Source organism: Vulpes lagopus, chromosome 4 (assembly GCF_018345385.1).
Source record: "Vulpes lagopus strain Blue_001 chromosome 4, ASM1834538v1, whole genome shotgun sequence".
In the NCBI taxonomy this organism is placed as follows: Eukaryota; Metazoa; Chordata; class Mammalia; order Carnivora; family Canidae; genus Vulpes; species Vulpes lagopus.
Window position 1 is genome coordinate 39,608,172 of NC_054827.1, and position 15,171 is coordinate 39,623,342.

The 15,171-nt window shown below is 58.9% G+C and overlaps 1 protein-coding gene across 2 annotated transcripts in view; it reads right to left on the minus strand.

The window, feature by feature from the left end:
* Positions 1-4,453: 4,453 nt before the first annotated feature.
* Positions 4,454-15,171, minus strand: part of DNAJB6 (DnaJ heat shock protein family (Hsp40) member B6) — a 74,315-nt gene continuing 63,597 nt past the window's right edge. For both annotated transcript variants that reach the window (XM_041751773.1, XM_041751774.1), the window contains exons 9-10: positions 11,249-11,461; positions 4,454-5,919 (exon numbers count right to left, since the gene is read on the minus strand). In XM_041751773.1, coding sequence (XP_041607707.1) covers positions 5,837-5,919; positions 11,249-11,461 — 296 coding nt within the window. In that variant the 3' untranslated portion in view covers positions 4,454-5,836. The remainder of the gene's footprint in view (positions 5,920-11,248; positions 11,462-15,171) is intronic.

The window sequence follows — 15,171 nt, forward strand, 5'->3', positions numbered from 1 at the left end:
AGTGAGTGGATGGGTGGATATATGGATGGATGGATGGATGGATGGATGGATGGATGGATGGATGGATGGATGAGTAGCTAGGTCAGTGGGTAGGTAGATGGATGGATGGACAATGGGTGGGTATATGGATGGGTAGATGAACTGGTGGATGGATGATGGATGAGTGCATGGATGGATGGATATGGATGGGTGGGTGGATGAGTGGATGGATGAGTATGGATTGGTGGATGGATGGATGTGTGGGTGGGTGGGTAGGTAGATAAGTAGATGGATGGTTGGGTAGATAGATGGACAGATAGATGGGTAGATGAGTGGATGGATGGATGGACAGATAGGTGGATGGGTGGATGGGTAGATGGGTGCGTAAATTGATGGATGGATGGATGGATGGATGGATGGATGGATGGATGGAAGGACAGAAGGGTAGATGGATAGATGGATGGGTGAATGAATGAGCATACATGTGGGTTGGTGGGTGGTAGTCGGTTGGATGAATAGATAAATGGGTGGACAATGGGTGGGTGTATGGATAGTAGATGGATTGGTGGATGGATGATAGATGAGATGAACTGATGGATGGATGCATCAATGGATGGAGGGTGGATGGATGGGTAGGTGGATGTGTGGATGTGTGGGTGGGTGGATGAGTGGATGAATGGATAGTGGATGGGTGGATAGGTGGATGGGTAGACGAATGGGTATGTATTGGTGAATGGATGAGTGTGTGGGTAGGTGGATAAGTGGATGGATGGGTACATGGATGAGTGGATAAATGCATAGGTGGATGGATAGATGGATGAACAGGTAGATGAATGGATAGATGGATGGATAATGGATAAGTGGATAGAGGGAGGGTTAGAGGGAGGGAGGGCAGGCAGGCGGCCTCCATGGATGGGTACATGGGTGGATGGGTGGACTGACCCACTGTTGGTGGCCTCTCCTCCACTAGACCAATGACAGTGGGGCTCTAGAAAGAGCTGGTGGCAGAAGCTGGCAGAAGAGAGAAGGGTGAGCTGGTTTCCAGCCTTTGTTAGGCATCCAGAAATCAGGCCTGCAGTTCCTCGGGCCTACAGCTACCCTGGGAAATGAGAACGTGGGGGCAGCTATGTTGCTTTTTCATTTTACTTGTATCACCCCTGAGTTTTTCCCAAAGGCTTTTAACATCTCTGGTCCCTGAGAGCAAACTGATATCCCTTTCATGGCTCAGCCCACACTCTGTTGTCACCACTGGGGCCCTCCATGCCCTCCTATGGGATGGGGTGCGCAAAGGCCAGAGCTTTCGCTGAGCCTCTCAGGCCCACCAGGCCAGCCCGGCACACACAGCTACCCCAAGTCCTGGGTAACCCTCATTAAGTACACACACTCCTCACGATCACCGGTATCCACACCCCTCTGGACAGATTAGGTAGCCTAGATTCAGAGTGTCTGGGACTGACTACACTGGATGCAACACAAGAAAGATCTTAAAGTCTGCACATTCATTGGGGGGTTGGAAAGAGGAAGTAGTTGGCTGTCACGCCGTCCCCAGCAGGGGGTTGGGGGGGTACACAGAGCACCAAGTGGTTCCTCAGAGACCTGGGAAGGAAAGACGCATTTATTAGGCTTTTCTGTACAAAGTGCACTTCATGGACCCAGAGTGGACCCAGGAAAATTCATCTTTACAAGATCCCAAGCGAGAAAGCAGAGGGAGAGACACTGGACGCGCACGGGGAGAGATTGCAGCATGCGGGTTGCTCCGCAGGAGCAGAACGGCCGGCTCCCATCAGGCCCAGCTCTGTGGACTCCAGGAAACCAACATGACATCCTGGAGTCTGGGCTCTCCTCTGTAAAGGGACAGGAGAAGCAGAGCGTCCTCCATGCCCCCGTGCCATAGGCCTCCCTAAGAAACATGGTATCGCAGCCCACACGACTGCCCCAGGAGGGGCAGGCTCTGCCCTCCCTGCCCTCCACCCACTGGGCCCGGGCCTGCTGCCCTGGGATTAGGAGGGACACAGGACACAGCCAGGTGGCAGGTACCCCCAGGGGTAGGCAGGGGGATGTACGGTCCTCCCCAAACCAGGCCCTTGGCCAGGAAAAAGCCCAGGATCTCTGGAAGCCCCACCCCATCCTCCTAGAGCCAGATGATTGACTGCTGTCCCGTATATCACACTCATTTCTCAGGAACGGGAAGATTCATCATCCTGTGTCATCCAGGGTCGCCCCGTGTCACTGCGTAATGGCTAGTCAGTCAGAGAAACAATAATTTTCATGCCATAAAAACTGAATTCTGTTTGTTCACTAAGAATGAATGGTGCTGATCAAGCAAAACCTATAAAAACCCGAAGCAAAAGGTGAAGGGTTAACGCCAGCTGCTGCCAGGCTGTGGTTGGTGTGCCTGTAGACAGCCCAGGGTGCAGCAGGCCAGGCAGGGCCGGGTGGAGAGCCACCGCAGAGAAGGCAGCATAGTGGCTCCAGTGACACGGCCCATCCCTCCTAATGTGGCCACAGTCCAGTATCCAGGAAGGGGGCTCCCTGCTGCTTCGGTGTCCCCAGAGGAACAGTCCGTGCAGGTCTGGGACACATCATAGCTACGGGATTACTTCCTAATTGGTGACAAGATGCTGGGGCCACTTGCCGCCTGGAGCTGGTGCTGAGGTTTCTCCAAGGAGCCATGGGTCAGAGGCACAGACACACCTGTTGAGGCATGCCCAGAGCCCGCCCAAGCCCACACCGGCACCAAGCACCCACCTCAGCACCCATGCCATGCCAAGGCTCTGTCCTCACGCCTCCCCACACATCCTCAGTGGGCACGGCCCTGGCAGGGCTCCTGGCCACCCACCACTCGATGTCTGCCAGGAACCAGGTCACCCACACACTTGGATGAGACGAGGATGGGAATGTGGGGGCACCAGGTGGCACCCCAGGTGCAGACAGGAGAGAGCGTGACACCAGGGGTGACCTGCGCTGGTCATCGGCTATGGGCTCAGTAGGGGCCAGGGGACCTCAGGCACCTGCACCAGTGGCCTCCTTGGAGGGGCAGCCAGGCCCAGCCTCATTCTTACTGTGGCAACATGGGAGTAACACAGCCCGAGGGGCCGGGCCCGGCAGCAGGTTCCTAGGGGCAGGGTAGGTGGCCCTCAAAGGAGCCCCGGGCATGTGATTATTAAGGTCACGGCCCTACCTGTCTCAGATGGCACCGTGTCACTCTCCAGGCACTGGGTGTAGCCACCCTGGGCCTGTCTGTGCAAGAACTTCAACATAAATGTGTGAAAATCCCTGTTAAAAGGGAGTTGGTAGCTAAGAAAGGGTCCCTGAAGCCTCGTAACCTTAGCTGGACCTTTTAAAAAGATATTTCTAGCACATATTATAGACGGACAGGAGCTATTTACTTATACCTGTGATGCCAGTTGTCATTAAAATGCTTTCCATGGCTTGAAAAAAAAGGGAGTTTGCAGGCAGTGATCGTCCTAACCCAGGGGCATGGGCTGGCGGACAGCCGTGGGTACATGTGGGGGCCTTTGCTGGGACCACCTCCCAGCCCACACCCACAAGCTCCAGCCAGCCCCACGTGGCCCTCCGGGTGAGGGTGCAGCAGGAGGAGGCTGGCTGGGTCCTGCCCTCCAGCACCGTCATGTCTGCCCAGCACCCATGCAGCCCCTCCGAGAGGCCACCAGGCACCGGGCCTTCAGCAGCTGCCCTGAAGAGAATTGGGTCAGCCTGGGCGCTGGCTTCCCAGCCTCTACACAGCAGCCCCACTCTGAGGGGGTGGGGCACACACCACACGGGCAGGGCTGACGGGGTGAGCGCACACGCTCTCAGCACAGGCTGGGGGCCGGGTTGTCCCATGCTCCCCTCGCAGCCTGGGAAGCAGCACCTATCTTGCTCTCCAGGCCCGTAGGGCCTCTGTCCAGAGGGAAGCGCGGTCGTAAGCTGCCCGCCCCGCTGCAGGCCTGGTGAGGACCAGGGGCCCGATGGCCGATGGCAGCTCGCTCTGGGATGACTGGAGGACACACTCTCAGGGACACTTGTCCCGACGAGACCAGCCGTGGAGCACAGGGAGGGTCACGGGCCAGGACTGGGCTTCCCCCCTTCCCCGGTGCCGACAGCAGACTCCCCATGTGAGGATCTGCCATGAACCCCCAAACCAGACGTCCCCTTGGGAGAGGCTCTTTCCTGTGGCCCTGTTATGGTGTGTCCTGGGGCCCGGGACACACACGGCCCAGACATGTCCCGCCTCCTCCAGCAGCTCCCGCACCACCAGCCAGGCTCCTGGGCTCACAGAGCTTGGTTTGGTGGGAGGATGGCCCGAACACAACACCGCATCTCACGGTGACCTCCGAGTCCAGCCTCTTGCCCCATGTATCACTTTATCTTTCACCGTTGAAATGACAGACAGCAACGGTCTTTACTTTTAATTCCTAACAACAGTGCAACTTGCAGATGTGAGGAACAATGTCAAGTGAGCGGGACCATGTTGCGTTGACATTTTATTTATGTAGGTAACACTTAAAATACATCACACCTTCCAGGGCACGTGTCCCACGGTAAGCAGTCCACAGCAGTCCACACCGCCACCCCACCAAAGCCAAGCAAAGCAAATTTCCCTATAACAGTCACCTGAAGACCACGAAGGCTGCACTCATCTCTGGCTCACACGCCCATGACACGGCCACAGGGGGCTGGGCGGGCTAGACACCACCAGACCCAAGTCACCAGCACCCCTGGATCCCGTGCAAGCTCTGCCCCAGGGCCCCTAAGCCGAGTGGCGTGAGCAGGCCCGCGTGCTGCGGAAGCGGGCCAGGCAGGGTGCGTGCAGGAGGGTTGAGGCAGCTCAGGATCTAGTCAGTAGAAGGGGTTGAGCAGCAGCTGATCATGCAGAGGCATAAGCACAAAAACCGCACAGAGTCTTGCTGGGCGGCGGGGGGAGGGGGGGCGGGGCCGGGGGGGGGCAGCAGGAGAGAATTTTAAAAAATCGTTTAAAAAAAAAAACCGATGTTTGTAAAGGTGTCAATGTTGACAGACTGAAGCATTTCGTTCCCCTTCCTGGTTCACGTCTCACCGTGAGAGGGCGCGTGGCCCTAAGAACCTCGCCTGGCCTTCCCCGGCACCACCCAGCCAGGCGCCGAGACGGCACGACCCAACAAAACTCTGTAGGCTCCTGTGCAGACACTAAGATGAACTATGGGTCCGAAGAAAGAAGATGGGGTTCAGCAAAAATCAAAGCATATTTGAAGTCAAGTTTGGGCTAGAGATTAAAACCACAATAAATATAAGGAATGACTTTATATCTAAGTGATTCACCCCCAGGGACCCCACGGGTATGGCCAGGGCCCTGTGCAGAGCTGCTTCGAAGCCTAACCCCCATCCCCCCCGCCCCCCTGTGTGAAGGACGAGCACCTGGCAGCTGCGCCCTGACGTGCCAGTGCGATCCCCGCCCAGTCACCCTGCCCTTCACCACGCGCTAGCTCCAGGAACTCTACCGCCACAAGTCATTCCGTGAACACACACTCGCTTATCTGCCTGCACCGTCGCAGCTCTAAAGCTCTACGCGCCTCAGGAGCTGGTGTCGTGGTTGAAGAGTTGAAAAGGAGCTGGGTTCTTAACCACTCCTGAGGAGACACTATCGGATTTAGTGCGGAGACAAGCAGGGACAATCCAGGCAGGCTCCACGCCCGTGCCACCGCCACCCACAGCCATCACTCCCATCTCCTGCCGTCCCTACGCTGACTGATCATCACCAGCGTCCCCGTGCAGAGAAGGTGTGGTCTTGGGACAGTGGCCAAGCAGGTGCCGCTACCTAACGCGTGCGCACTGCCGCACGGAGCCAGCCTGGGCGCCAGCGAGGCCGCGAGTCCGTCTAGTGGTTGCCTTTGGTCGCCTTCTTCTTCTTGGACTCCTCTCTCTGCTTCTGCTTCTTCCTCTTGCCACCTTCTTTGAACCCTAAGGAAACACGGCTCGTGAAACACTGTGCACAACAGCGGCTGCTTCCCCACTAAGAGGCAAACAGGTTTCCAAATTCTCCCCCGTGTTTAAAAAAAGACACAGTGAGCACAGGTGCCTCCACTCGTCTCCAGTCCACGTCTGAAGCTCAACAAAACCATGAGCTGACTTTTTAAATTGCAGAGGAGCCTCTGACATTATTCAAAGGGCGTCACAGCCATGCAGGCGGCAACGTGCAGCTCACACGCCCCTCTGCTCACGCTGCTGAGTTCTCACATCTGCCCTTTGCAACCCCACCCCGCGCCCCCTGGACACCCCACCCCCCACCCCGGGTGCTCCCTGCAGCCCTGGCCAGTCCAGAGTCCCCTCTGCAGGTTCTGGGCTCTCCATTCCCATTTCTCATATAAGGACAAGAACCTTTCACTTTCCCCATGCTGTATGTTTAGCCTGTGCTTGGCTGAAGGCGGAGGAGAGACAGGTAAATGTGCACCCGCTCACCCCCCAGAGGGTTCATCCAACAGCCCCGGCTCCAGTTGTGCAGAAATAACTTAGGGCCCTGTGCTCACTTGTCTCAACAGCGTGCTGAATGATGAGCCAGCAGATGGGCTGGGTGCTGGTTGCAGGGCAAAGAGCCGTGTTTGATGGGACAAGGGACCGAACCAGCCCCGTCGCTGTGAGGCTGGGACTCATGCACGCCCCCGAGCCTGCTCAAAGATCACCTGGAAGCACCTCAGGATTTTTAACTACGAGGCCATGTTCTGGAGCATCACTTCCCATCCATATGGGACACAGACGCAGTCATCAGATGCCACAGGGGCACGACACTTGTCTGTCTGCAGAACCACAGTCCCAGACACGTGGGCTCAGTTCCTCAGACGCGGACCTTCAGCCAATGCACAAGGATCCCCAACACCTGCCCCAGGCCTGGCTAATGGCCTCACCACCTACTGCCAGGTGGACAGTCTGCTGACCCCGTGACAGCACCAGAGACCACACACACCTCGAAGACAACAGGCCTCCGATCCACTTGGTCCTCACGCAAGTGACACAGGAGGCCCTACGTGCCCCACTCCTTCACCCCCTGAGGCAACCGGCCACTTTCCCTTGTAGCCCGTGCACCTGAGGTTCCACGTGGCCTGCCTGTCTCACCCGGAGACTGTGACACCTGCCAGATGCTAAGTCATCCAAGGCTGTGTGTTTAGGAAAGCTGCCTCAGAGTTCTGAACAGGAGGGAGAAGACAGAGGGCTAACCCACCCGGCAGGTGAGGGCGTGGGCATGCAGAGGGCTCACCCACAGCCGCACCCAGGGGCGAATCCGGTGAACAGACCCAAACAGCCACAATGGGGGCACAAGAACAGCCTCCAAGGCACCAAACAGGGAACCAGAGCTAGTTTGGGGACATGTCCCTGGGTCCTTTCTCAGATGTGATTACACACGGGAGGTGTGAGGTGACATCAGGATGGGCCATTCGGTCCTGGGAGGGTCTTCTGTGGAGAAACCTCCAGAGGGGATTCTTCCCAGGATGGGCTCCCAGGCCGGCTGTGAGCAGGGCAGCCAAGTGCCAGTGGGGTTCAAGGACACACAGGGAGTGGGGTTCAGAGGCTTCACGGGTGCCTTCTGGGGGTGTGGCCGACTGTGGGGCTGAGGCATAATTTCTTAGAGGGAGGGCAGCCCCCTCTCCCCCTACCAGATCCAATTACGCGTAAAATAACCCAAGAAGAAAAAGAAAAACCTGCTGACTTCCTGCACGCCCCTGCACTCCCCTGGCTTTACCGAGCTGTCATCTCCTGGCCCGACTATGACAACCAGGAGGAGGAACAGATGGACCCAGAGGAGCACGGGGGGCCCAGGACCCCGTCCTGCCTCCAGGACAGAGCACGGGAGGCCTGCCTGGCCTGGCCTGAGTGCCCTTGTCTGGTCATGAGATCCTAACCCCTGACCCTGAAGGGACCCCGAAGCCCCCAAGCACACGTCAGGCAGAGCTGGGCTCCAGCCATGGTCACCACCACCCTGGCCCCTCCCCAGGGAGCACCCGCTGCCCAGCACAGGGCCAGGAAATACATTTCTCATTAAAATACCACTTCTAGGGGATCCCTGGGTGGCTCAGCGGTTTAGCGCCTGCCTTCGGCCCAGGGCGTGATCCTGGAGTCCCGGGATCAAGTCCCACATTGGGCTCCCTGCGTGGAACCTGCTTCACTCTCTCTCTGTGGGTCTCATGAACAAATAAATAAATAAACCTTTTAAAAAATAAAATAAATAAATAAATAAAATACCACTTCTGCTACAAGACATTTTTAATTTTATGATGACCAAAAAATAACTTGGGACAAACTAAAGGAATTCCAGCACCAATGGCAAGATTCTGGGGGTGTGGAGCTGATGCACACCCCCCCAGCAGGTCCTCTGCAGCTGGGGCATGTGGGGGACGCCAACCAGCCTGCGGCCACAGGACCACACTCCAGCACCACCTGCAACCACCCCTCCTGCTTGTGCCCTCAGAGGCCCAGGGCTCTCTGGTCACGACAGACGCAAGTTCCCGGAAGTTTGATTTGCCCCAAGAGGCAGCTCTGACGGCCTGGGATGGTCTTCAAAACCACACAAGGAAACAGGTGCTGAATAAGCAATCCTGCACCTGAGCCGGCACACCCCTCAGGGGGCTGCATGCGCACCCAGGGCTCCAACCGAGGGAGCCAAATGCCTGGTGCTCGCGGACGGCCAGGAGCAGGGGCTCCATCGCAATCTGGCCGGGGATGCCTGTCCGAAAGCAGGCAGCCCAATTCCCAGGTCCCTGCCCCTGCCACACCCATGGCACAAACCCAGGGTCACCTGCTCTGCCCCTGACAGTGCGGCGGCAAAGCAAACCTTCACCCAGGGCCCCCTTCCCACACGACAAGGTGGTAACGTGACTAAGGGGACAGAAATGCCCGTCGGATGTTAACGATCTAAAACTACAAGCCAACAGGATGGCAGCGCCAAGGCCAGGCCTCCGAAGGGCCATGGGGCACCAGCGGGCACAGGGGCGGCTCCACAGGGAAGCAGGTTCCTTCAGAGTCTGCGACCGGGACAAGGCCATGCCCCCTGTCAGCCGTCACTGGGATCACCAGGTCCACTGGCCGTCTTCCAACAGGCTCACGCACCAAGCATCGCTCACAGAAGGAAACACTGGAAAGACTCGGTGAAAGTTCTGGGCAGAGAAGCATGTTAGGTTCATCAGGTAGTAGCACTAGAGGGACAGCCCACGAAGCCGAGGGCACTGGGAGCCGAGCCGCTGCCACCACCTGCCTCCGCTGCCCCCTCCTCCCGTGCCCCCTGTGTCCCAACAGCCCCCCCCCCCGTTGGGCTCCGTGGGTGGGGCCCCTCCATCTAGTGGCAGCTCCAGTGCTGAGGCACGAGCGGGAGGCACCTGAGCAGCTGGGAACGGAGCTCCTCCATGCACACTGTTCTCCAGAAGAATCCACCCCCAAGCTGGAGGCGTGAGGCCCCTACTGACCACCCTGGGGCCCATGGGCCATCCTGCCCGGGGTTGGCACTGTCCAGGTCTCCAGGGACCCAGCTCGGGCGGAGCTCCCGGGGGGAGCCCCAGCACCATTTTACTGCTGCCTGGTGCCCGGATCTGCAAAGCAGAATCAAGAGCTGCAAATGGTTGGTGCAGAGAAGTGAAGCACCCTGCTGGCAGGAAGAATGCCCTGAGGGGGGTGCTCCCACCGCCTGGGAAGGCATTCACCAGCTTTGCATCCCACTTTGTGATTTGGGGCCACGTACTGGGGACCTCGAGCCAACAAGCGGCCTCATCAGGAAGCCCCAGCCCCGCGCTGGACTCGGGATGTGCCCTCTGGGCACATGGCGCTGGTGACGGGCCCAGGTCCTGCCCCAGATCCTGGCCATCCCTGAGCAAGACCACCAGGGAGGGTCGGAGGCCTGGCCACACTCCTTGTTCTCAGGAACGGGGTTCGGACCAGGTACGCAGGTTGACGGCGTCCTTCCAACCAGACACTGCTCATTAAAGACCATCGTCCAAATGGTGATTGGTTCAGGCAAACTGAATCCACCACGTGTCCCTTACCAAGACCCCTGGGTACCACGCGGCCCCTTACCCAAACCACACAGTGCCAGGAGCTGACAATCAACTGGGGAAATGTCCACGTGCCCACTCAAGATGGAACACATCCTCTGAACTTGCACGACCCTGCAACCCCCCAATGTTTCACCCCACGACGAGAAGGCCAATGCCTCCAAACTGTGATCCATGTGTTTGCTCAGCACCACTCTGTGAGAGCACAGCCCCGAGGACGCTCTGGCTAGGGTTCAAAGCCCCAGGACGCCCAGTATCAGGCAGGGGACACCTGCCTTCCGTCCTCAGCAAAACCCACCACGTATCTGTCTGTCCCTAAGAACAGAAGAAGCGTGAGGGGCCAACTTCCCAGGAGAAGGTTCTAGGGGAGGAAGGGTCCGACAGACTTCGGCCTTATCCCCGGCTGCACTGGGGTGCTCCGCCAATACCCAGAAGCAGCCTTGCCACATACCTCGCCATCACCCCGATGTCTCCTACCGCCTAGTGCACGAGGGTCACCATGGCCACTCCCGGGGGTGGGGGGGGGATGTCAGCAAACATGGGCGCAGGTGCTTCCCACTCATGAAAAAGTCCAAATAAACAGACCGGACCTCAGAACACAGGTCGAAGCCACAAGCACAGCCAACCTCTCAGAAACCATCCAGAACTTTCAATGGGGGAAAGACTCTTTGAAGACCCTTTGGGGCTTTATAAGAAATTACAGGCCAAGAAGCTGGGGGAGAGCAGAGCCAGGGCTCTGGAAAGATGGGGTCATTAGCATCCAGAGTGTCAGAGGTGGGAGAGGAATCCCAGCCAACGCCCCAGGGGAAGGTGGCGCAGGATGCCCAGGGTGGGGGCGCTCCGTTCTGTCTGCAACCCGGGAACCAAGCATGGGTGAAGGCACGAGCGGCAGGAAGCGCTGTGAGGTTTAAGGGGGGGGCCAGGGGCCTGTGTCCCGGCCACATTGCAAGAGCCCAAGCACCAAGTGGGAAGTGACAAAAAGGAACATGGAAAGTAGAAGCAGCGCCTGGCATCCTCTGCCAAGACAACACACTCCGTACCGTCGTGGAGGACTGGCACCCCGTTTTAATTGAGGAACCTTGCAGGGGCCCCAACCACTGCCGCCGCGCTCCAAGCAGCCCCCATGCCCCCGCCCAGCCCATCCCATCATCAGGTCAGTACACAACAGCACAGGAGCGATTTCTGTCCTCTCTGGTCCCGGGAGGGCAAGGAGGCGTCCCTGCGGGGAAGCTCTGCCTCGGTTTCCCTTTGCACACCTGCAGAGAGCAGTGAGGGGTCCCAGAGGCTGTGGGTGGCTCGCTGTCGGCCCGGCTCGTCCTCTTCAGCGATGTCATGAGGCTCGGGTTTGGGCAGGGAGGCCGGCCTCTGTGCCCTCGGCGACTGGCCGCTGCTGCCGGCGGGCTGGGAGGGCAGCGCACTCTGGCCTCTGCGCTGGCACTCCTCCAGGAACGCGAGCTCGTCCGCCACACCTGAAAGCAGAGGACGGGGCGGCCGTGAGCTCACGCTGCGCCACCCTCTGCCCCGACCTGTGGCCCCACCTTGGGGCCACCAGAGCTGCAGCCTTCGTGCTTCCGCCAGAGGAGAGGGAAGATGCCACCCAACCTCAGAGAGGAGCCAACGGGCCACGCCGTGCCTCCACGCACAGGGCGCATCAGGTCTGTCAGGGGCCCGACTGCCCACAACAAATTCGTCTGAATCAACCCAAGGTTATCACCCTGCAAGGAAAGGGTGCCAGATGCAGCCTCCCAACCCACTCCCGGGCAACCTGAGTTCTGGAATCTGTGCACCCGAGACACTGCCCATACACCCAGATGGAGGAAGGGGCCTGGCAGGCCCAGTTCTCTGCCCTGCACTGGCCATTGGTCACCTCAGGGATGCATCCGACGTGGGACAGGTCTCACTGCTCTCAAGGTTGTGTAGCCACTGGTCTTTTTAAAAGACTTTATGTATTTGAGAAAGAGACCGACCAAGCACAAGCAGGGGGGTGCGGCAGAGGGAGGGGGAGAAGCAGACACACGCAGGGCAGGGAGCCCGACACGACACGGGGCTCGACCTCAGGACCCCACCTCAGGACCCCAAGATTACGACCTGAGCCAGAGGCAGATGCTTCACTGAGCCCCCGGTCCTTTAAAAAAGTGGAAAACAGTTTTGCACATTAGTTAAATACCAGGAATAAAATCAGAAAACAAATTGTAATAGTCACTGAATGATTCCAAGTTTCACTGTCTGAAAGCTTTTGAGGAGCAGGCGAGCACCTGAGAGCAAGGAAGGACGACGATGTCAGGGTCGCCGTCTCTCCAACAATGGGCCTGGGGAGGTCCTCCCCTGCGCCTCATACCCACCCTGCCCCTTAGAGGGAAGAGGGGACATCTACCATCCAGGGGGCAACTGCCACCAAACACCCTGAGTCCCGAGAAATAAAGAGAGGCCACCCCCATCCAGGGCAAACCCCGGGTGCCTCCCTAAGCACAACACAGTCTCATCCCTTGTTTCCCCCTTCCCATGCTGGGGAGCACGTTCCAGGACGGTCCTGAAGTGCAGGGTCAGGGCTGCACACGGGCACACGGGCCTCACGGTCACACACTCACACCCAGGTGCCAGGCTGGGCACCTCCCCCACAGCCCACCAAGGTTATCCTGCAGCACACGAAGGCACTTCTCACGGACCCAACTTCTGAGCTGCCAGGACTAGCCCCCAAGCCCTGGCGCCAATTGTGCCCACACCCGGGGCACCAGAGCCATGCTGGTGAGAGATGGTGGGCTCTAGGGTGTCCCCACCCACACCAAGCACAGAAATCACTTGAGAAACATGAGGTCTTGGGGAAGCCCATGCCATGCAGCTTCTGTTTTAGAGGTTCTCCAAAATCAGATTTGGGTTCCCCGGGGGGATCTGAAAACGCCCAACAGCTCTGGACACAGTGGTGCCACACAGGTGCACTCCGTGTCCTCTGGCACCTGGAACCCCCGCCCCACAGCCAGGCCTGGCCAAGGGCCCACATCCAGCTCTCGCTTGGGCACCACACACAGCCCACCTGCTAGACAAACCCGAAGGTTCTGGAGCCGTTTAAGCAAGCCATCATCCAAGTGGGGAGAGGGCACCTGGCGGCCCCGAGCACGTGGCCTGGACAGATGTTTCCAGTGAGGACCTCTAAGCCTCAGAGTTAATCCAGTCACCGAGGGGACACAGATGCTCTGGAGCACCCTGTGTCTGCCACAGGAGGGTAGTCAGTGGGGCATCCATGAGCAGGGCCAAGGTCAAGGCCAGAGAGCCCTCATGCGGAGCCCACCTCTCAGGGGTCTGTGGTTTGATGTCTGGTACTGTTTTTTTGGCAAATAAAACAAAATTATGACTTGTAAACACATGCAGTAGGAGCTGCGGAGCTGGTGTTAAGGAATCACCGCTGGACAGTGGCTTGACTTCAAAGCATCTGAGGGGGCAAGTGGCATAGGGTGTGCACCCCAACTGTGAGCCACCCTCAGGGAGGGGCTGGTGGCCACGGGGTAACCCCTGGCCCCTGGATGTCACCCAAGGCACAGGCTCAGCTATGTCCAGCTTGGAAAGAGGTGGGAAACCTCTGCAGGCCAACTGCCCCCTCCTGGCCCTGGCCCCATCCCATCACCCCTAATGCCCCATCGCCCACAGCCCACAGTGAAGTGCTGCGCACTGTCCGCCCCAGTTGGGGTCACTGACCTCTCCGTGCGGGCTTGGCTTCATAAGCGGCGAGCCCGGGGTTGGCGAAGAGGGCACCGGGAAGCATGAGGGGAGCCACCGCCTGCCCAGCTCACTTACCGCACCTCGGGAATGCTCAGATCCGAGTGGTTCAACCACGCGATGGAGACAAGAGTGGCATTTCTCCTGCCGCCCCTAGAAGCACCCACTGCCACCATGGGCCACCTCCCCATGAAGAGCAGGGAACCTGTCTGGGTGCAGACCGCCGGCCGGGCTTCCCTCACTTATGGTGCAGGGGGGACACTAGCTCGTGGAGACAGGCCAGGCTCCCCCAGGGCAGGCCAGTCGTGCCCCTCAGTCCAGGGCCGTTGTGCCCACCCCAGCCCCAGGACGAGCGCTCACACCGCACTCCAGGGCCACGTGATGCTCAGTGTTGGCGTTAAGCTCAAGAACATCCTGAGAACGTGTCCAACATGCAGCTCCCGGGGCAGGCATAGCACGTGGACAGCCCCAGGTGGGTGAAGGCGCCGTGGGTCCAGGGTCTCTTGGGCTCTGACCGCTCAGGGCGGACCCCGGGGACCCGGGGACGGTCCCAGGGATGAGGCCACCACCCTAGCTGCCCCGTCTGCCCGCCAGCTCCGCCAGAGGCCTGCGCCTCTCTGCCTTGCCCCCTCGGGCACACCCGAGGGCCCCTGCAGCTGGGACCTTGCCCCACGATGCTCCTGCCCTGCAGCCCTGGACACAGCCCCTGCGTCGGGAACCACTGTGTGATCAGGGCATGCCCGGGCCACAGGGACCCTTTCGGAAACCGTGGTAGGATGTGCTGCTGACCCACGTGTCACAGTCTTCCTGACCCTTCCAGGGACACAGTGACCACCATGTGCCCCCAGGTCCCACACACCGTGGGCTCCTGAAGTCCTTGGTCTGGAACAGAGACGAATGAGTCACTGACCCCACAAAGTTCCCACAAAACTTTATAGGGGATCAGGTACCAGGAAAAATAATTTAGGGAAAGAGGATGGAGGAAGGAAACGAGAAGCAAAGACTCAATCATGGTCTCACCCAAAAGTCTTCACTGGGTACTTCCTGCAAGGACGCACTCAACCCACCACGTGCAAGGAACGCCACCGTGGGTATGGACAGGCATCTGCAACAGGAGGCCACCATCCCCCACCTGCTGGTGGGAAGACATTCCCCCCTCCTTTCCCCCAAGGTTGAGTTAGGTTTGGTTAGAACCAAGGCTACGATGGACTTTGACCCAGGGCCAGGCCATCCCTCCTGGTGGAGGCTCTGGTCCTCCCAAGGTGGGAAGCCCGCACTTCTCAGGCTGAGCGCTGCAAACTCCCCAGTGTCCCTCAGTGCCCTGACCTGTGCCGCCTGCCTCCCACCCACCACCCTCCTACTGCTAGGGCTGGACCATGGGGAGGGGGAGCCAACAAGACACAGGAAGGAGAGGGACAGACGAACATCTGGAGGAATGTCCATGCCCAGGGTCAGATGGACCATCAGG